At 45.9% G+C, this 22,072-nt stretch overlaps 1 protein-coding gene across 1 annotated transcript in view; it reads right to left on the bottom strand.

Moving 5' to 3' along the window:
* LOC144112546 (conserved oligomeric Golgi complex subunit 4-like) overlaps positions 1–22,072 on the bottom strand; it is a gene marked incomplete at its 5' end in the record, with an annotated part of 72,813 nt that overhangs the window by 24,477 nt on the left and 26,264 nt on the right. Inside the window, 6 exon segments of the mRNA XM_077645349.1 lie at positions 6,084–6,103; positions 6,106–6,139; positions 6,254–6,316; positions 17,835–18,063; positions 21,595–21,680; positions 21,848–21,966. Coding sequence (XP_077501475.1) covers positions 6,084–6,103; positions 6,106–6,139; positions 6,254–6,316; positions 17,835–18,063; positions 21,595–21,680; positions 21,848–21,966 — 551 coding nt within the window.

The raw sequence follows: 22,072 nt of genomic DNA, 5'->3' as shown, positions 1-22,072 counted from the left end.
GGTTTTCTTACATTCCTGGCATGCAGTGCTGTGATTGCACTGAGCGAGTCTGTGTAGGTGATGCTGTTTTGAATGTTCTTTTTGAGTTTTTTTGCAACAGCCACGGAAATGGCATAACATTCGGCTGAGAAAATTGATGCACACCAAGGCAACCTGACTACCTTTTCCCATTTATTTTGTACTACAGCACTTCCGACGTAAAATGCTGTTTTATAACAGTCTGTATAAAATGCTCTGTATTCTTTGTATTTTTCGCCTAGTGCCAAAAATTATTATAATATGTGTACACATGGAGTTTGCCTTTTGTGAAATTGTGTCGGTGCGTAGTTGCCTACAGCGGGAAAGGTGTACCAAGGTGGCAGTGGTTCGGGTCTCTGGGCAACATCAGGTAGTGTGTCCAGAATACCTAATTTCTGGGAAATTTCTTCAAAACGGAGGATGAGAGGTTTTGCAGCATTGGGTTTGTAAATAAAAAGCTGCTTTGACGGGCACTTTGCAACTGGAGTAGCGAAGATGTTTTGGTAGTGAACGAGTTTTCAGGGCGTATGCACATGTGAGCATGGCTCTTCTATCTGCAAGGTGTGGTTCATTACATTCTACTTATAGACTGTTGATTGGCGATGTCCTGTATGACCCACTTGCAAGGCGCAGACCTGAGTTATGTACTGGATCTAAATGCTTCAAGTAGGACTGCCGAGTTGAACTGCACACTATGCACCCATAATCTAGGCAAGAGCGAACTATGCTGCGGTAGATTTGTAAAAGGCAGGCCCTATCAGACCCCCGGCGTTTGCGTGAAAGCACCTTTAAAATATTTAATTATTGAGAAGCTTTCTTCTTCAGGTTCTTTATGTGGGGTAAGAAGGCCAGTTTTTTGTCAAAAGTTATGCCCAGAAATTTGTGGTCACTCTTTACTGGTAATTCGGTTTCATTCAGGTGTAGGCTAGGATCTGTCTGTAGATCACGTTTGAGTGAGAAAAGAACGGCCACTGTTTTCTCTGGGGAGAACCAGAAACCATTTCAGTCAGCAAATGCTGTAAGTTTATTTATTGTAAACTGCACTTGTCTTTCGCATGTTGATATGTTTGAGGACGTGCAAGCTATCTGAAGATTGTCGACATAGACTGAATACATAATGGACCTTAGAACTATTTAACTAATAGAGTTCATTTTAACAAAAAAAAAGGCTTGTGCTTAAAATACACCCTTGAAGCATTCCATTTTCCTGAGTGAAAATTCTTGAGAGGGTTGAACCGAAGCGTACATGGAATGTACGGTTTGACAGGAAGTCTTTCAGGCAGTTCAACATCCTGCCACGAATGCCAAGTTCAGCCAAGTCGTGATGAATTCCGTACCTCCGGGTTGTGTCATATGCTTTCTCTAAATCGAAAAAAACAGCAAGACATTGTTGTTTGTGTATGAAGGCCTCACGGACAGTATTTTCAAGGCAAACTAGGTGGTCTGTTGTGGAGCATGCCTTTTTGAAACCGCACTGATGGACATCCGAGAAGCTCACGGGCTTCTAGCACGAAGATTAATCTAATATTCACGATACTTTCAAATGATTTTGCAAGGCAGCTGGTGAGGGCTATGGGCCTATAACTACTGGGAGAGGTTGGTGGTTTTTCGGGTTTTAAAAATGGAACGATGATTGCCTTCTTCCAGGCTTTGGGTAGTTTACCCAATACCCAAACCTTATTAAAAAAACTTAAAAGTGCACCAACAGCATGTTCAGAGAGGTGATATAGCCTTTGATAGTGTAATTCTGTCAGGGCCAGGCGTAGTCTGTTTACCAGCAGACAAGACTGTGCCGATTTCTTCAACTGTAAATAAATTATTATATGGTTCATTTGTACATCCACTTGTAGGGAGTCTGTTTCTCAGTTGTGTTTTTGTACTTTAGAAATGATTGTGTGTAGTGTGATCAGCTGGAAACTGCTGAAAAATATTCACCTAAAATGTCTGCCTGTTCTTCGATGTTTGTCTGTATACCAGGGGCTTTTAGACGCGGAAGTGTGAATGGGGAGTAGTATTTACCATTCAGCTTTCGTACCTTCTCCCACATTTCTTTTGATGTGGTTGGATGTCACGTAACTCAGACACGAAGTTTTTTCGGCATTACGGCGGATATATTGATCGGGCTTATGCTCTTGCCTTTTTAATGTTTATAAGGTTTTTCTGCGTGGGGTATCTGGGAAAGGTTCCCCAAGCTTTGTTTTGTTTCTTTTCTGCTACTCTACATTCTTTTGTACACTAGGTTTTGTGGTTTTGTTTCACCACTCCAGAAGATTGAGGTATAGCCAGGTGGGCAGTGGAAATAATGCAGTTTGTGAAAATTTCATTAAGCTACACTTAAGTTATCTGGGTCTATTTTTTCTAGGCTGGCATTTTCTTGAAACAGCGCCCAGTAGGGCAAAAATGCAGCTTCCAACGCCATGGTTTTGCTAGAATTATTTCCGGAGACGATGTTAGGTTGATAAGAACGGGTAGGTGATCGCTGCCATACGGGTTGTCCAAGACATCCCATTTAAAATCAGTAAAAACAGAAGGTGATGTAAGAGACAAATATACAAAACTCCATTTTCGAGAGCTCGGAGAGCAGTATGTGCGTCTGCCTGTGTTGAATAGGCATATATTACTGCACAGAATGAAATCTAAAATACGGCCTCTAGTGTCCGTTTGTTCGCTTTCCCACAAATTGGAGAGAGCATTTAAATCCCCGACTAACAGATATGGCTCTGGTAATTATTTTAAATGTTCTTTAAGTCAAGGAGTCTTACTGTCAGGTGTGGTTGGAGACATACGAAACATATTATTGTTTTAAAATGTACAACAGTTACTGCAACAGCTTCAAATGCAGTCTGAAGCTTCACTTCGTGCGCGGCCACACTACTTTGGACGGCTATGGCGGTACCTCCAGAGAGCCTATTTGCTTGCTCTCAGTCGTGGCGAAAAAATTTATAGTTACTTAAAATATTTTTATGTTTTGATTCTAGGTTTGTCTCCTGGAGACGTAAAACAACCGGGGAATATAAAGTTAGAATATCTTTTACATCACAGTAGTTTTTTAACATGCCTCAACAGTTCCTGTGAATTAGGAACACCACATCTGATGCCTTTTTGGGATGTATTTAAAAGCTTATGCTCTCGGTGTTGTGGGGCCCTTTATTGAAATTTTCCCTCCCTTTCTGTGTTCAAGGGAGTTGCGCCGTCGCTGCTGCGGAGGCGGGCTACTGTTTGTATCTGTCGCCTCGCAGGACGCAATAGATTTCCGTGGGGAACCCGTGGGGGTACAAATTTCAAATTTGCGGCTTTTCTCGATGGGGGGAAGCCATGCAGCCTGCCGGTTCAGGGGCCAGCGAACCTTTTTTTTGAAATGGCAGGGCAGCCTTGGCTGCCCCTGTCAGAGATGTGGATAGATGGCCCTGCCTGGGCAGGGGCCTAAATTTGGAGTGGTGTATTATCACTCCCACTAAAATTGGTTGTCCCAGAGGTCGCTGTCAGGTGCACCTCTGGGATGTCAATGGTGCCGATACCGGAGTGCCGTCCGGGTGGGGGACGGGGCAGGCAAACATCAACATTGGTGTACTGTGTGCCCACTGTCACCACACGCCGTTGGCCCCCCCCACGCGCATAGCGTCAACATATCACCTATATGTCTGTTCACTGAACTTTTTTCGTGTCTCAGGGTAGGATATATTTTCACGTACTTCAGATTGATTATTTGCTTTTCTTTTTTAAAGACTTCACAGGTTTGCGAGTAGGTTGCGTGTGGACCTTGACAATTTGCGCATTTTGTTTCAGTTGCTTGGCAGTTGTCTGTATCATGATCAGTATCGGCACATTTCAGTTTCGGCCCCTCATGTCTTGCTGCTATGGCCATACCTTTGGCATTTGAAACACCACCTAGGGTTAGGAATGTATGGGCGCACTGGGCACCTGATGAATGCAACCCGGACAGACGCGGGCAAGTGAGTGCTGCCGAACGTTAGAACGATGTGCGGTGTTATTTCTTCACCTTTGTGCCTTACAGTGTTGCAGCGAAGGGATGTTACCACCTTGGTCTACCAAATTCTCGAGGACCTCGTTGTCATCCTCCGCCATTAGCAACCACTCAGAAATTACTCCCTGAATGCTGCTGAGGCTTCTGTGAGATGTTACACTAATGTCAAGGCCACACAGTTTCTGTTGTGTGAGTAATATATCACTCTGCTTCTTCGATTTCACATGCAGAAGCAGATCTCTGGAGGAGAGCTTTTTTTGCTTCATATTCCTCGCCTATGTTGGTCTCTAGACATTTTTGTATTATGAACACTGATTGCGCGGCCACTGGAGCATTTTGCTCAACAGCATGCACTATCAGGAACTGGGGAAATTTTCAGGAGATTTAGAAGTTCACTTTCATTCCTTCGAAGTGGTACTGTTTCCGGTTCCAATCTTTTTTTTTTTTAGGGGGGGGGGAATTGAGAATCCATGCAGCATGTATGGATTAAGGGTTCCTATTCTGTCACTTGTGCTTCACCCTTATAGACACAAGAAGGTCCCGGAGCTCCCCACCTGGTATAGAGATGGGGAGCCCGTTGGCCGGGGCTTGACCATGGCCCCCGACCGTCACCGTTCATGGTTTCTGCCCTTCGCCTTACATTGTATCGCCACGGTGCAGATTACAGCTTCAGTATGGAAGCTAAGGGTCGGTGGTGGCGCCAGGCACCATCACCTTGAGACTCAAGTGCCCTAGCGGGACTGTGGCCAAAAATATTCCTAGCGATGGCACCTGCAGAAATCTACCAACCGTTTATTATACTTGGCTTCCTGGCTGCACTCTCTAGGAAATGCATCAAAACTTAACTAAACCAAGCCAAAATCAGTTGGAACAAATCTAGATTGTTCCATGGACAAAAACAAGAGAGTGTGTGGAAGGGAGAGGAGCAAGCACTAGAATTTGAAGAAAGTTGTTTGTTTTCTTTCATTACGTATACACAAACAAGCATGCACGTGTGATGGTATAAAGAAGAGGTCATAAAATGATGTGCGAATGGAGCATGCTTCTGGACCAGCTTCAACAAAGAAGTGCTAGTTTCTCATTTTCTGCTAGTCTTGCATACAGTTTTCTAACACACTTTCTGCATACACTTCTAGCCGCTTACGAGTTCATACTTCAAAAAAAAAAAAAAGCAGTGCATCACCTAATTCATCAGTGCTTTTATTTATTTTTTATTTACAAGATACTGCAGGCTAAGTGCTCAAGCAGGAGTGGCTTACAGATATATATAGTATACGAAGAATGAAAAATACAGCAGCATAACTCACACCAACCCATATGAGCAACAGAAAGAAACTTGTCACAACACCTCAGTGAAAATGAATCACAGATTTGAAAACTTTTTGCACGACACAGTGTTCAATGTCACTAAATAAAACCTAAAAGAGTATGAACACCGATTTTGTGGTTACATATTTTATTCTCTGTAATGATGCGCAAGACAGCAAACATGAGTCACCACATGGAAATTGCCTGTGACAAGTAAATAATTTATAACTGAATTTATCTCTCACATTATTTTGATTTCAACAGCGACACGGTGGCTATGAAATCGAATTTCAATTAAGGTTACAATAGGAAAACACTGCTTTGTCATTTTAATCCACTAAAACTCTTATGCTAGCCTGCCCCAAAAGCCGGAATGGCAACAAATGAAGAAGCAGCTATAATATCGGTGTTTTCATATGCCTCATGTGACCTGAACTGAACTTTGACAACACAGTCATCATTTAGCTGTTTGAACTGAAACTGAAATAATGTGTGAGAAGAAATTCAATTATAAATTATTTATGAGACATGGACAAGTTCCACATGCAGAATTATGCTTACTAATGTCCTGCGTACCACTACAACAAAACAATACAGAATCAAAATTGTGCGTTTCTACTCTGTAAAGAATTTGAATGCTTGACGGCAAGCTTGAGACCAAATTTGTAAATATGAAATAAATAAACTTGCTTCCTCATCATTTGTTATGGTAAATAAAAAAGCCAGCCAACCAATATAGGAACAGACACGAGAAACCAAACTCAAAACTCGCCTCCAGTTTAGCTGTCTCTTCTCAGTGGCTGAAGAAAAGGATTTGGAAAGGTCTTCCTGTGAAAACAAACAGAAAATTAGATCAAACTGGCAATTCATATGAATAACAATGTAATAAAGCATAAATTGAAATTATAGAACGTATGTCTTAATTTCAGAAACCCTGCTCACCTGAAGAGAGCTGGCAAGTGTTTTAGTGTATTCCCGTGCCATTTCCACATTGTTCAATGTCGTCTGCCAAAAAAGAATAATTCACTCAAACTGAGGTCAAATACACAAGCACACAACAGATGCTTTGGCATACAATGTAGGTAAAAAAGATCCTCCAGCGTAAAAGTATGCATATCAGCAAATATCAAAGTTAACAGTAGCTGATTCAAGCTATCAGTCGCTTTTTATAAAACAGCCTGCCAGGGGTTCTCAAACTTTTTTGCCTCAAGGAGGCCCCAACAGCTTTCAACGTTTCAAGGAACCCCCACCCCCTCTCGTCACAATCGGGCATAAGTGTCACAATCTGGCGGTGTTGCTTATGAATGGAGAACTTTTTTTTTTCATTTCGTTCATTTTTGTAAGTATCTGATAGTTTTCGTACTTTCAGCCATCACTTTTTTTATTCAATGCCCATGTGCTCACCCCTCCAATCCCAAGGCAAGAACTCATAACACAACAGTAACAAGACAAACGTTCCCCCACATTCACACACTCAACTGGCTGCGCTGCGCACAGAATCACGTGTCGCCTCATCCAGCTTTCATTGCCTATCTGCTGCTCCTCACTCCGGCATCAATGCGACTTCTGTTTTTTTTTCTCCCTAATTTTGAAAGATACTGGCTTTTCGGGGAAAATGGGCTTGCCGGCAGCAAAACCTCACCCCAGTGCCACTGACGCCATTGAATCACCCAGTAAAACGCCCGATGAGACGCGCACAGTTTTTTTTTTGTCTTGGCTGGCCTTGGCTAGCTCGGCGACATGGCCCACACTTTCAGTCGCTATGCGCTGCGCCGCCTTGTGCGCCATGCCCCTTCCACAACATGTTACTGGCATTCTAAACATATGTGTATTGGCGCAGCAGTATCTTGGCACGCTTCCAAGTTCACTGGGTGAGCCACTGCTGCTGGCGCTCCTGTCAAAACAAACATGTGGCTCTGTTATTGGTGCACAACATCTTTGTGTGCTGTCAAGGTCTGTGCTGAGGATGGCACTGACGCCGACAGCATGAAACTGAGAAACGAGCTAAGAAGAGCTAACGTTCTGAAATCAGCTTTAACAAACCAGGTACTGCGTCTGCTTTGCACATGCCCACCAGAAGTTTACTGGAAAGGGGGGACTTGCCACTGTGAATGCTCACGACACCCACGAAAGCAACCCACAGAACCCAGTTTGAGAACCCGTGACTGCAAAAAGACGTGGGCACTTTTCCTTAATAAAGGATCCCAAACTATATGCTGCCAAAAGATGACTGCAAAGTTACCATTAGAACTAAATTATTAAAGTTGACTACTATTGGCTAAATTTTGTCTCACAAGTCGTTTGCAGCGTTGTGAACGCTGCGGCGAACTGAGCCAATCAGAACAGTGTATGCTATCAAAACGTGTTCCTCCATTCCCCTAGCCTTATGACTGGTGGCTCCAACCCTGGGAAGGAAAGAACAGCCCTGCCCAACTGCTGCACGCAGGAGACTTGGCTGACTCGGCAGCTCCATGTTAACGAATTGCGTCACTACACTTCGCAGCAGGACTCCACAGTACTGTGTTCGTGTGGACTTCCTCTGCTAATTTAACCAGCAAACAAAATGGTCGCTGTACTTTAAAAACAGCATCCTGAACTACCGTAAAAGCCGGAATATAGGTCGAACTTTTTTCAAAACACCATGGTGAAAAGTCGACCCCCGTCTTATATACCGGTCATTGGCAGAAAAGCTACGGAAGTCTTGCAACAATCGGCGGCTGAAGTAAACAGCCTCCATCGCCATCAGCAGCAGTGCCGCCATTTTGTGTTTCCGTAGGTGCAAAGCGGACGCCAACAGCAATTTACCGTCGCCTTCAAGAAAAACACTACTGAGCACGCCGAAGCTCACGGCAACCTGGCGGCACAGCTCGAATTTGGAGTATCCGAAAAGAGCATTCAGTACTGGCGGAGGCAGAAGCTGCGTATTACAACTTGCAGCAACCAGAAGAAAAAATTTCGTGGGCGGACCGCAGCGTATTCAAAATTGCAAGAAAAGGTTGCGCTGCATGCAATATCGCTACCTGTGACTGCCGAATGCATCTGCGTGAAAGCGGTAGAGATCACGCGTGCCTCTAGACTCATGAGGGCTCAATTCAAAAACTCGCCATCTTGGGTGCAGCGATTCATGAAGAGGAAGGGCTTTCTCTATGGCGCCGTATTTGCGTGTGCCAGAAACAAACACGCGGGTCGATGGGTGCGCGATACTGTTAAAAAATTGGCCGGGTGTACATACGAGCAGCATTTAAATGAAAATAAATACTGTCACCATTGTGCAACCTGTCGAGTCACATTTTTTTCAAGGTAAGGGTGTCTTTCGGTAGTTTTTCCATTGCAAAATATTTTTTTCATTATTAGAATCTGTTAGTTAGGGGGTCGACCTATATTCCGGTCCGACCTATAGTCCTGTTCTTACGGTACCTTTTCAATTACTGCAATAATTGTTAGAGAAATAGTCACAACACTGCTCAAATATTTGAGGGACTATTTCTTCTCTTTCTTGGCCCTGATCAGATGAAAGAGCTCTACCTTTCACATTGCTGCAATCAATTTGTAAGATGAAGTATAACATATGTAGTGCAGTAACACTGACCTTTTTGACTACCAGACTGATGGCCTTTCCCTAGAACCCGTAACGTCTTACAAATACATACCTGGGTGTTTACTTAATTAACTAACAATCTGTCCTGGCAAACACATATAAACTTGATTTGCAGCAATGCCAATTTCAAGCTTGGATATTTAAGGCGAAATTTTACTATGGCATCGTCCTCTTTAAAACCTCTACTCTATAAATCACTCGTTTGACCAAAACTCGAATATGCATGCTCAGTGTGGGATCCTGGTCTCGAATGTCATACTCAAATGTTGGAGTCTGTGCAATATCACTGTGCAAGATTCATACTTCACAGCTACTCTCGTCTATCAAGTGTATCAAACATGGAAGCTACTCTGAACCTTCCACTTCTTTCCTTATGAAGAAAAGTGCCTCGCTTATCTCTCTTTCATAAAATTTATCATCACAATCGCCATCTTAAAGAAGTACTTCTCTCTGAACCTATGTACATTTCATCCCGTAGAGATCACCCTCATAAAGTTGGCATCCCCTTTTGTCGCACGAACGCATATTTCCACTCATTTATTCCAAAGACAAGCAATGAATGGAACCACCTGCCCACCTCAATTGCCACAATTACTGACTCTGTTCTGTCCAAATCTGCTCTCGAAGAATATGTTTACTCCCACTAATCTGCATTTTACCGCATTATTTGCTGTTTGTGATGCGCCACCAGCGCCCTCAGCTCTAGCGGCGGCCTGACGCTCGCTCAGGCGGAAGAAGCAAGGTGAAGAAAAGGAAGTGAGACGCGGGGCGCGGCGCGAACGGCACGAGGAGACGAGCTCGAGCAACGGAGCAGGCGAGGTCACGGCTGAACGGCTTCCTGAACCCGGGTGACCAGGCCTGGGGAAGCCGTCCTCGCCCAGTTCTGCTCAACCAGGAGCCTGCTGTCTCGTGTCTCCTGCCTGTCGCTCGCTGCCTCGGAGTGCGGGCGCCGTGCCGGGAACAGGTAGGTGCTGCCTGCCCGGAGATCCTGCCGGCCTTGCTGTGGGATCGTGCCTGCCGTCCCGTGGCTGGGACCCCCTGCCGTGAAAGGGTGCCTTCCTGGCCGTGCCCGGGTGCTCAGACCTGGGCGGCCGTCACCTTTCTGGTGCGTCGTCAGCGCCACCGGTGCTGGTGCTCCGCGCCCGGCTTCCGGCCGCAGGAAGAACAACCCTGCGGAGGTACCTGGCCCCGGCGCCTTTCCGGCGACGGGCCGCGGAACCTCACACCGGAGCCACTCCTCGACCCTCGGCCGCACAGCTCCATACTCATCAGTGACTGCTCTCCTATATTAAGTAAACCATTTTTGTTACATCTACGGACGTGCACGGTCTGGGACGACTTTTCTGGATCCTCCGGGGCCCCACCTCGGAGGACGCTCGAACCTGCTGGGGGCCTTTTCCCCTCACAAATTTGGCGTCCGCGACAGGACCAGGCCGAGCAGCGTTTACCAGTTAACAGAGTTCATAAGACAGAATGAGTGCTGCAGATTTTCTCGCGGTAGGAGAGCGCCTGGGTTTGCAGGGACGCGAGTTGCGCGAGTGGGTAGAGGAGGAATTGAGCAAGGCACGAGAGGAGAGAGCTGCGGATCGGGAAGCCACAAAGCGGCGTTTGGAGCTCGAAGCACAGAACTTAGAGCGAGAAGCGCAGAATTTACAGCTTCGAGTTAAACTATCAGAAAGAGAAAATCCTCCTCCTAATCCAAACGCTGAAAGTGCGGAGCGTAGTGCTTCAACCGTTTTTCCCATTAGCCCACATGGCCTGATACCAACGTTTAATGAGGCACGAGATGATTTGGACGCGTATTTGAAGCGTTTTGAACATGTCGCCACAGGGCAAGGGTGGCCGAAGGAGAAGTGGGCCACGGCTTTGAGCCTCTGTCTCGGCGGGGAAGCTCTTAGAGTCTTTGGTCGGCTATCTCCAGAGGACTCCATGGATTATGAGAAAGCGAAACTTGCCCTGCTACGAAGATTTCGTTTTACCGCTGAAGGCTATAGGGAGAGATTTCGGCAGAGCAAGCCTCACGATGACGAGACAGCCTCCCAGTACGCCACGAGGCTTTTCAGTTTCTTTGACCGCTGGGTAGAAATGCGGGGAGAAGGCCGCACCTTTGAGGTGGTGCGCGATATGATTGTTGCTGAGCAGTTTATAAGCAACTGCCACAATCGTTTAGTATTGTTTCTACGAGAAAGGGATTGTAAAAAGGTTGAAAGGATTGTTGAGGCCGCCGACCATTTCCTGGAGGCTCAGAGACAGAATAACCTTGCAACTTTCAAAGACCGGAGTGAGCAGAGTTCAGTGAGGCCTACAATCACGGTTCCTAATCCCAAGTCACAAATTCGATGTTTCATCTGCGAGAAGGTCGGACACAGGTCTTCCGATTGCCGTTCGAAGCCGAAGGCCCCATATTGCACATTCTGCCGCAAGTCTGGACACGACTTACAATCCTGCCGGCGCTGCAGTTCAAGTGACCGGGAGACATCCGCATGTTTCATGTCACCCCAAGGTTCTTGCCCTGATTCACAGCCGGGAAGAGAGCGTTTAGATGTCCAAGCGGCAGCTCCTGTTCACAGACCCTCTCCACCGATTGCCAGCATGCCGGTGGTGCACGGGGAAGTGTTTGGACAAAGAGTGTCAGTGCTACGGGACACTGGAAGTAACAGCATCGTCGTACGCCAGGCCCTCGTGCCCGAGGCAGCTTATACTGGGAAAAGAGCGACATTGCTTTTGGCGGATGGTTCCACCATAGAAGCTCCTGAGGCGGAGGTGATCGTCACATCACCGTACTTTACGGGCAAGGCTATTGCAAGGTGCTTACCGACGCCTTTGTACGACGTGTTAATTGGCAATGTCCCGGGTGCACGTGTTCCTTTCTTGGAGAACTCAAATAATTGTTCATCAGTCTCGGCGGACCAGGGGACCAATTCTGCACCGGCTACGCAGGCCAACGCTCCTTGCACAGCTGTGGCGGCGAAAGCTTCGGAGACTATCTTGGATCTCTCTCAGAGCACGGTCCACGTGTCTCGCCTGGCGTTCCGCAAGAAACAAGAAGAGGACACTAGCTTAGACCTGTGTCGGAAGAAACTGGGGACAACCTTTCCCGGCAAAGCCGAGTCCTCCCACACCTTCCATCTGGTTGACGGCGTATTGTTCCGGACGTATCAAGTGTGCCCTGGCAAAACGATTGAACAGGCGGTGGTTCCGAAGAGCTTGCGCCATCAGGTCCTTGTGCAGGCGCATGAGAGTGCTCTTGCCGGTCATCAGGGTGTAAAGAAAACTACGGCGAGAGTACTGGGTGACTTCTACTGGCCAGGGGTACAAGCCGACATCAAAAGGTTTGTGAAGTCATGCAACGCCTGTCAGCGGACTGTGCCGAAAGGAAAGCTGGGCAACGCTCCATTAGGACGTATGCCTATTATTTCCACACCTTTTGAGCGGGTGGCGGTGGACATCATTGGACCTTTGACTCCAACCTCATCTAGAGGGAACCGATACATCCTCACGTTGGTGGATTTTGCCACCAGGTATCCCGATGCGGTAGCCCTTCCTGCCATCGATTCAGCCACTGTGGCGGAAGGCCTTCTCGAGATGTTCTCCCGTATTGGATTCCCACTGGAGGTCCTTTGTGATCGGGCTTCGTGTTTCACATCTGCACTTATGCGAGAAGTGAACGATTTGCTAGCTATAAAACATTTAAGTTCGACACCATACCATCCTATGTGCAACGGGCTTGTGGAGCGGTTTAATGGGACCTTGAAGAGCATGCTACAGAAGTTGTGCCAAGAACACCCCAAGGCATGGGACCGTTATCTTGCTCCACTGCTCTTCGCCTACAGAGAAGCACCGCAAGCTAGCCTGGGGTTTTCCCCATTTGAGCTCATCTACGGTCGCCAAGTCCGAGGGCCAGTTACCATTCTAAAAGAGCTCTGGACAGCCGGAAACCTGTCTGACACTGTCAGGACAACGTATGGTTATGTGCTAGATCTGAGGGAGCGTCTAGAAGGCACGCTGCAGCTCGCACACCAAAATTTAATGAGGGCGCAGAGGTCACAGAAGATGTACCACGATAGGCGCGCCTCTAATAGGAAACTGAAGGTTGGTGATCGAGCGCTAATCCTTCTACCCGCTTCTCATAACAAGCTCATCATGCATTGGAAAGGCCCTTTTGCGGTCACCGGCAAAAAGAACGAAGTCGATTACTGGCTTAACGTGGGCCCCAGCAAAAAGTTGTTTCACATAAACATGTTGAAACGCTATGAAGAACGCCAGCCAGTGAATGCCCTCCAAGCGTCATCGTTCGTGGTCGTTGAGGAAGTGGAGGCAGAAACTCCAGTGCCAACCTTCAGTGCGAATCCTGGTCCTGGGATTGGAGCTATCAAGCGAGCTCAAACTTTGAATGAGACGCAGTTAGCCGCACTAGATAGATTGCTGGAGGCTCACCGCGACATTTTTTTCAGAGGTTCCGGGCCATACTAATTTAATTGAGTGCCACTTGGAATTAACGACGAGTGCGCCTGTCAACACCCCGCAGTATCCATTACCATTTGCTTTGCGTGAGGTTGTCGAGAAGGAGGTAGCAGACATGTTGAGGCGCAGGCGAAGCATTTAAATAGCCGTGTGCTACGATGGAGTCTGGTGCTACAGGAATATACTTTCCGGGTTGAACATATTAAAGGCTCTGATAACGTTGGTGCAGATTATTTAAGCCGGTCACGACCCTGTGAGAACTCTATCGCTGTGACATTCTATTGACTGGTCGGGTAACCAATCTTTTTGTGTGAACTTCCTTTGGTGGTGCCTGTGTAGTTACATTTTTGTTGTGTGTTTTGTGTGTGTGCAACATGACAGCCAGTGAACGGTGGTGCGCGTGGGAAAGTGTTCAGTGTGGTGTGGTGCAGTCCGCCGACCAGTGCTTGGTGCAAGTTTTTTTTTTTTTTCCGGAAAAAAAAAACTTCTCAAAGGGGGGGCATATTTGTGATGCGCCACCAGCGCCCTCAGCTCTAGCGGCGGCCTGACGCTCGCTCAGGCGGAAGAAGCAAGGTGAAGAAAAGGAAGTGAGACGCGGGGCGCGGCGCGAACGGCACGAGGAGACGAGCTCGAGCAACGGAGCAGGCGAGGTCACGGCTGAACGGCTTCCTGAACCCGGGTGACCAGGCCTGGGGAAGCCGTCCTCGCCCAGTTCTGCTCAACCAGGAGCCTGCTGTCTCGTGTCTCCTGCCTGTCGCTCGCTGCCTCGGAGTGCGGGCGCCGTGCCGGGAACAGGTAGGTGCTGCCTGCCCGGAGATCCTGCCGGCCTTGCTGTGGGATCGTGCCTGCCGTCCCGTGGCTGGGACCCCCTGCCGTGAAAGGGTGCCTTCCTGGCCGTGCCCGGGTGCTCAGACCTGGGCGGCCGTCACCTTTCTGGTGCGTCGTCAGCGCCACCAGTGCTGGTGCTCCGCGCCCGGCTTCCGGCCGCAGGAAGAACAACCCTGCGGAGGTACCTGGCCCCGGCGCCTTTCCGGCGACGGGCCGCGGAACCTCACACCGGAGCCACTCCTCGACCCTCGGCCGCACAGCTCCATACTCATCAGTGACTGCTCTCCTATATTAAGTAAACCATTTTTGTTACATCTACGGACGTGCACGGTCTGGGACGACTTTTCTGGATCCTCCGGGGCCCCACCTCGGAGGACGCTCGAACCTGCTGGGGGCCTTTTCCCCTCACACTGTTGTTCTTATTTTCCCTCTGCAGTGCCGCAGTTCCTGTGTTATAATTACATACATTTTTCATGCATTCCACTCCCTTCTGTAATGCCTCCAGGGGCCTTGAAGGTATGGAAATAAATAAATAATAACAACACTGGCTGCAGTTACCACATTTAACAGAGGCAAAATGCAAAAGTGGGCACATTCAAACACTGGCGCAGATTAAAGAACCTCAAACGATTGAAACTGATCTGAAGCCTTCCATTCTGGCATGCATTTACTCAATATTGTTGCCAATGTGGCACAGACAACATAAAAGTGCCCACAATAAACTTGTATTCTATCCCTCTCAAGTTAGATACTCTATGAATCTGCCTTTGTACAGGGTCATTAAAATGCCATCTAAAGAAATTTATTCCAAATGTCTTTTAGCTGGAACAATGCCAGTGTGCTAAGTGCTTGTGTCAAGTAGCCAAGTCTGCTCAGTCATGCTAGAATACTAAGCATGCGCAATCAGTGGCAGTTTTCAAACGCTGATGTTTAGACAACTCCACCTATATCAGCAGCTATTCAACATTTAGTTCAAGATTCATCTATAAATTGTTCACAATATACAGGAGTTAGTGTTGCAAGAAACCCACCAGTTTACAAGAAGGCAAGTCGTCACGGAAATCATTTTTACAGTACAGTAATCACCGACGTTAATTACAGTCACTGTAGCCTCTAAATGAGGGTGTTTTCAACTCCCTTTAAAAATAATTAAACAAAACATGCTAGTAACTGATTACTTCATTCATCACAAAACTTCTCTACGATGCTCATTAGCTCTTTAGCCATGACCGAAAAGGTATTAAAAGATAGAGCTGCACAGAGTAGCAAATGCATATGCCACAATTTTGGCATCTCAGGACAGGCTTTGAACAACATAATATTGGTCAATGTTTGAAGAGAAGAGCAATCCACAGTGAAGGGCAGTGGTGAAGATACCAATAAAAACATTAAAACAAACTTCGAAAAGCAGAATTCTTACATCTAGATTAGGAACTGTTGCTTAATTGGCAATATACAAAAATGAACCTGATTAAAATGTGAACCACTCAATTTGTGCACATTCATTAACACAATATCCTGCAGTGCTCCATGAGCATAAGTGAGCAGGCACCAAAAACATTTCGCAGCTACATCGCCACATGCTGAATGCAACTACAGGATTGTATGCACATGTCTTCTGCTCATAACGTCCTCTTACTCCTGCTTCCATCTAGACGTGCTCAGTGACTACTGTGTTGAGCTGCTCAGCAGAGGGTCATGGGTATTCTCACTGGGGCTACAACAGATGCCCATGCCGTCCCTATGGAGGCTGTCTCCCTCTTCATTCACAACCCTTTCCTCTTCCAAGCTCAACTGGATAACAGAAAAAACCTATCCTTCTACCTTCACGGCCATGCATGCAGTGAACACTACATGTATAGAGTGTAAACTTACATCGACGCACCACACAAAATTCACTTTGGGCATTCTGTACTGATGGTCAACCTGGGTCTACAACTGTTTACCGACATTACAGTACACGGGCATGTTTGTATTTTGCCTCTATTGAAATGCGACTGCTATGGCTGGTATTTGATCCCATGATCTTGGGCTCAGCAACTGAATGCCACAACCCCCGAGCCACTGTGGTGGGTGGTAAAACAGTGGGTGACTTTTCATGCAGCACATAATTAAGCACAATCTGCTCTTCAGGCACACTATTTTTTTTGAAGCAGGAGGGATGTGAGCACTATTAGCAAACATGGTCCATTTCTTCCTACTTGACAAAAGAGCCAATGTTGCAAAAAAAATGAATGGTTGAATGCAAATGCTCTCTGAGATTGCTAACCTGACATTTCTTTCGAGTATTTTACGAACGTTTCCTAGCGAACTCCGGATCATTAATGCTTGCCTCTTTCATGGCTTACAAACTGTTCCCATGTACTTGCACACATTTTATTTTGGGCATGAGTGTTAAGTTGAATCTCAAATAAGCTGACCATATTTACAAGGCCCAGCTGTATTCATCTGAAAGGGAGTCTACAGTAGTGATAGATTTTTGTGCGAAAGCAACACTGTGTGCTACGGGGCAGTGGATGATTTTTTTTTCTTATGGTGCAAGGGCATCTGTGAGCAGAGTGCCATGGCATAAGGTGCTTTCATCTACTCAAGGTAGGCTCAAAGACCCATTTCCCAAGAATTTCACCCCAATGAAGCCGAGCACCAGGCCAGGGGAAAGCTTGCACCCACTGTACCACCAGTGGGTACAGGGTAGTAGAGAGCTCTCAATCGATTCTGAATTCCTGCAATTCTTCAATGCACAGTGAAAACTCGGTACAAAATCATTTTTACATTTTGTTTCCATCAAAATATAGCTGCTGTGGTCAGGATCAAACCCGTGAACTTTCTGGCCAACTGCTTTGCTAATTTTTTTGGTAGAACTCAGCCTCTTTCTCATCCCTCAGAAGAAGGCTGAGGTATTTATTTGGTTCGTTGGGAGCCTCGAGAAGCTTGCCCAGCCAAAAATAACTGTCCAGGTTACCCAACCCTCTTTAAAGCTTCTACTAATAGCCGTGTCTAAAATTTCTTTTCTATGTGACCACTTGGTAGTACTAACATTTTAGGCCCTCTACGCCACTGATGACTTTTCACAGTTTTATGAATTTCAGCAAAAAAACTTTTCGTATATACCTTGTGCTTGGCACATGATGGCCTTAGCTGCCTATGTGCCATGAAACACAACACAACATACAACACACAAACCCGTGAACTCCAGCTCAGCAGCCAAATGCCATAGCTACTGAGTCAACGTGGCAGGCAGCTACATCTGGCCGAGTGGAACTCACTCAGTCGAATTGCTAAGTCAGTCTTTCGGAGCTCCGTTTCGCTCGGCGTTCCTTCATCTTCGTCCCTAGACATGGATTCACTCTCTCCCCCTCTCCACTCCACTCACTCACCCCCCCCCCCCCCTACTTGGTTTCGCCGGCGCACCGCGCTACCGGCAGCAGCAGTTGCTCCGCACCACGTGACCAACCAAGCGACCAGCCACGGTGCCACCACAAAACTCAAGGGGTGCCACGCTGAAGGCTCGAAGTGCTAGCGTAGTGTAGCTCTCGCTACGAAAGCAAAGCCAACTAAACTTGAGAATTTTTGTAAAGCTTTACTTGGCTGCTTTAACGGAACACAACTTTGACAAGTGTTACTTATGCTTACCACAAAAACAGCTCTGGCTTTTTCCACAGTTTCTGCTGGCTGGATTCTTCCTTGCTGAAAGCTACTCTGGATCATGGAGTAGGCCTGACTCAGATCCAAGATCCCTGATGGTGGGAACCCCAGCTTCAAGCGCTCCGAAAGCTCATCGGCGAAGTCCGTCTCCAAGAGTGAACAACTATGATTCAGCATGGCACATGCCCGATCCACGCTAGCACTTGAAAAGGCTCGCCTGAAAAAAAAAAGTGTACACCATATTACTCCTAAGCAATGAAAATCAAACGATTACTAGCATTATTAATAAGGTAATAGGGCATATACAAGCCTAAAGGAAAGTGTGAAAAGTGCTCCTACTTCACTCACAAAACAGCCAAATGACAATAGTCACAAACATGACAATGACATTGATGGGGTTTCTCCAGGAGTTGAGTATCCCACACCATGCTGTATTTCTTGCCCAGGGAGTAACTCTTTTGTTAAAGTCATGCCTTGCTGCTAAAAGATCAGCCCTGATACAAAATATTTTCAGCCTGTATCTGAGGCGGTGGCACCCGCCCCCTGACCTGCGTGTCGTGGGGGTGGGTAGGCCACCTTATTCGTTGGACATTAAAGTTTATTCCATCAATCCATCAAGTGCCTCTGCTTCTGTACTTTCAACAAAAAGCATCTTGCTCAAGCTTTCAACAAAGAATATGAGCATTTTGAACAGGCTGTTCCACTGCCATTTCCCTAAGCTGAACAAAGTTACTATGTGATGTGCAAAAAATCAGAATAACATCGCACTTCTATATATTTTTTTCAGTCCATATGCTCCTCAAAAGAAAAACAGAGCAGAGAGTGATGTGTGAAGCTGGAAGCACAGCTCTCCTCCTTCATGCAATAGTGAAGTGGCCTTCCTACACATTCACAACCAAGTGAATCGATGCCACTGTATTAATTACAATGCAGTTGGCTTGGGAGTATCCAAAGCTGCAGTTGCACAAAGAGCTTTCGATTGCGAATGCCCAGGGCTAGATGCAAGCAGCAAATATGAAGGGACCTCCAAAATGTTATGTTCCTCAGAATAAATTTATGCATAAGTTTCATTTCTTTCCGATCTAAATGCTTAGCCTTTGAACACTTTTCAACACAACTGTTATCAATGTCGGCACAACCCTTTAGATAGCAGGTTTGCAGAAAAAGTAAAAACTTTTTTTTTTTTCAGTGTACCCTGCTATTTCTAGATTGCTATGACATTACTGTTTTAAGAAATTTTCCCCCAAAAGGCACTTTAACTTTACGAATAAACCAAAAATCGACTGCAACAAGGCCAAGAGAATAGGGACGAGCTCCAATTTGGTGGGTTTTTCAGGCCTCAAAGAATGGCAGTGCCATCATATAATAATAAAAGTAATGCAAATTTGTGAATTTTTGTTTTTTCACCTTTACTGCCCTCCTGTCTACGGCGATAGAATTTCATTGAGAAGTTATTCACTTACGCATATATACTTTCCAAACAATAAATGGATGCCAAAGTGGACAATAAAAAAATCTTTATCCACCCTTACTAGGCATGGGTGATAGTGGTTTTTTGGTTCGAAGCAAATATTTCGAATACTTCTAGCACACAAAAAAAAGTTTAATGGCACAATGGGCATTTTAAAAATTATGTATTTTTCAAGCACACAGGGCCATTACATGACAACAAGAGAGAATGCATTGAACTTTACCGCAATTATTGAGGCTGTGTCGATGTTCTGCAAAAGTGGTCATCGGTAATTGGGGAGTTCGCCTACATGCAGAGCTGACACTGAGTGCTGGTCTCAATTGAGATTGCGACTCCATAAGCACCTGCTTGGAGTACGCACCGCGATCCCAGCGCCACCCCACGTCAAGCGTTGGAAGGGGGCACCTGTCATGACGTGCCTCCTGCCAGCTTCCTCGCGTGCCCACTTCGTCGCGCTTGATTCACGATTTCATGTGGAGAAGAGAGACTGCTGCACCTGCAGTCTGTTCATTTTTGTTCCGTGGAAATCAAGAGAACCACGTGTCCTCCGATTAGAGAAATCTAACATAGTGAAATCGAGCATAGCATAGCATAGCTGCTATAGTGAACCAATTGCACTGGGAGCCACTGTGCATGTGCAGATCGCTCTGAGGACACCACAATGCGCCAGGCGCCAGCCAGCTGTTTGCACACCTGCCCTGTTGGGACCAATCAGTGCGTGTGCACTAGCGGTGCGCGAAATCGAATCATGCAATGCTAAATCTCTCTACTGATGCATGCTGCCGTGCCAGTTGCGGCGCGTGCGCACCGCGGGTAGCACGGCTGCAGACACCTAGAAGATGTTGACCTGGGCACTGCGGTTCGGCCTGCTCGCGTCTGCTGCCACGAGCATGCACAGACCGGCTTCAGTATATGCACGGGAGCACAAGCACGCAGCACTAAGTCGGGGTTTGTTTGCGAGCACGCCGCGTTGCGATCCTGGAGCACTTCAAGAATTCCAGAAACGTTATTCGCTCGGGATGAATACTTCCGAACATTTCCGAATGCCAAACATTTGGTTCGAATCGAATATCAAATACTTTACTATTCGACTGAATATTCGAAATTATCGAATATTCACACAGGCCTAGCCCTTACACAAGGCTGCATGTCTAAAAGCTGTTAACATTATTTTTACCACTACTATAGGCACCTATGGCCAGCTAGATGTGATAGCAAAAGTGCAACAGCCAATGTGAGTAGCAAGCACATATTACATTAAGTAAAGAAGCCCACCATAAACTAGCTTTACTTTCTGTGTTTTAGAACAGCTCACCCAATCTAGCAAAACTATTCTTTGACCTAATACAAGACATTTAAACTTCATCAGGTCACATCTTGCTATATTTTTCTGCCGCATCCATTTCCTTTTCCGTCTATATTATGTACAACCTTACTAAATGAAATTGCCCTTTCCTGATAACTATGCTGCATTAACTCTGTTTCCCTGTCAATGTCAATAAAAGTATGTAGCCCCTTTTGCCTTCAAGGTTGTAATATATGAAATGAGGTAAGCATATCCTTGTTATAAACAGTTCATTCATCCAAGTGTAGTGAACTGGCCTTGTGGGTAAACATTCATACTTCAAACATCACAAAAGATGGGACACAATGACAGGACACAATACAGTTCTCATGGTATCTGCTTCTCCTTGTCCCGTCGTTCCTGCTGTTTTAAGTATGAAAGTTCACTTATCAGAACAAACAAATTAATAAAAAAGTCTTCTTGCTAATAACTCTGCACTTTATTTCCATTGAAAAAAACCCAGAAAAAAGCCACTCATACGTGAGCACATGTAACAACTACAAAATATAAACTAGCAAGCAAAACGGCACCCGCAGGCCCACTTCAACCCACTGTTTGGTTACTCGCAACTTTGTGCACATTAGTGCGGCGACTATCATCATGTAGCTATTCACACTATGAGTTTACAAATAATCCCGACAGTAAAATGAAAGGCGCAAAAGGAGGCCTCCTGTGTTTCCTGATCACATTTTTTAATTCAGAATTTATCGGTTCTATGGCTTCCTCTCCTAGGTTCCGAGCTACTGCTCAGACGGCAGGAGTGTAATATTTCAGACTTACGGGAAAAATCTTTTTTAAGACACACAACCCAACTGTTCAATCAAGGGGAAAGAATATTTGGCCAAATAGATGTCACTTACAACTCCTGCTAAAGGTTCATCAAGAGAACTTCAGCATGCAAAAAATGAATCAAGAGAAAAAGCAGGACTTACTTCAGACATTTTTTCAGGATGAAGAAGATGTCGTCGAGCATGCTGGAGCACTGGGAATTCTCCTCAATAGTGTCAACCTCAATAGCCTTGTGAACAGAACAAAAAAAAAAAAAGCGGTCATGCCTTGTTGTGAAGGAATGAAAAGAAAAAGGTATGACTGAAGCATTACAAATGAGCGTTCACAAGAAGACATCTGCACATGAAAAAATTTAGCTATAGAGATTTAAAAAAATGCACTCTTCTATGTTCTCACCTTTCTAACAGATTCAATGAGAAAATACTCTTCCATTATGATGTATGTGCTCACAATTTCTTGCATGGACTTGCACAGATCACTTTCCTTTATTTTTCTGTCAAACTGCTGGACTTTATCTGAAAGCAGGCACAAAAGAACTCAACAAACTGCTTAAGTGGCAATACAGGCTGAATAAAATGCAGCCTTTTTGCACAAGTAGGCTCCAGGCCATGTTACATAGTT

Source organism: Amblyomma americanum, unplaced genomic scaffold (genome assembly GCF_052857255.1).
Source record: "Amblyomma americanum isolate KBUSLIRL-KWMA unplaced genomic scaffold, ASM5285725v1 scaffold_408, whole genome shotgun sequence".
Lineage (NCBI taxonomy): Eukaryota > Metazoa > Arthropoda > Arachnida > Ixodida > Ixodidae > Amblyomma > Amblyomma americanum.
The sequence above is the reverse complement of the archived record's forward strand: the minus strand, read 5'-3'. Positions and strand labels throughout refer to the sequence as shown.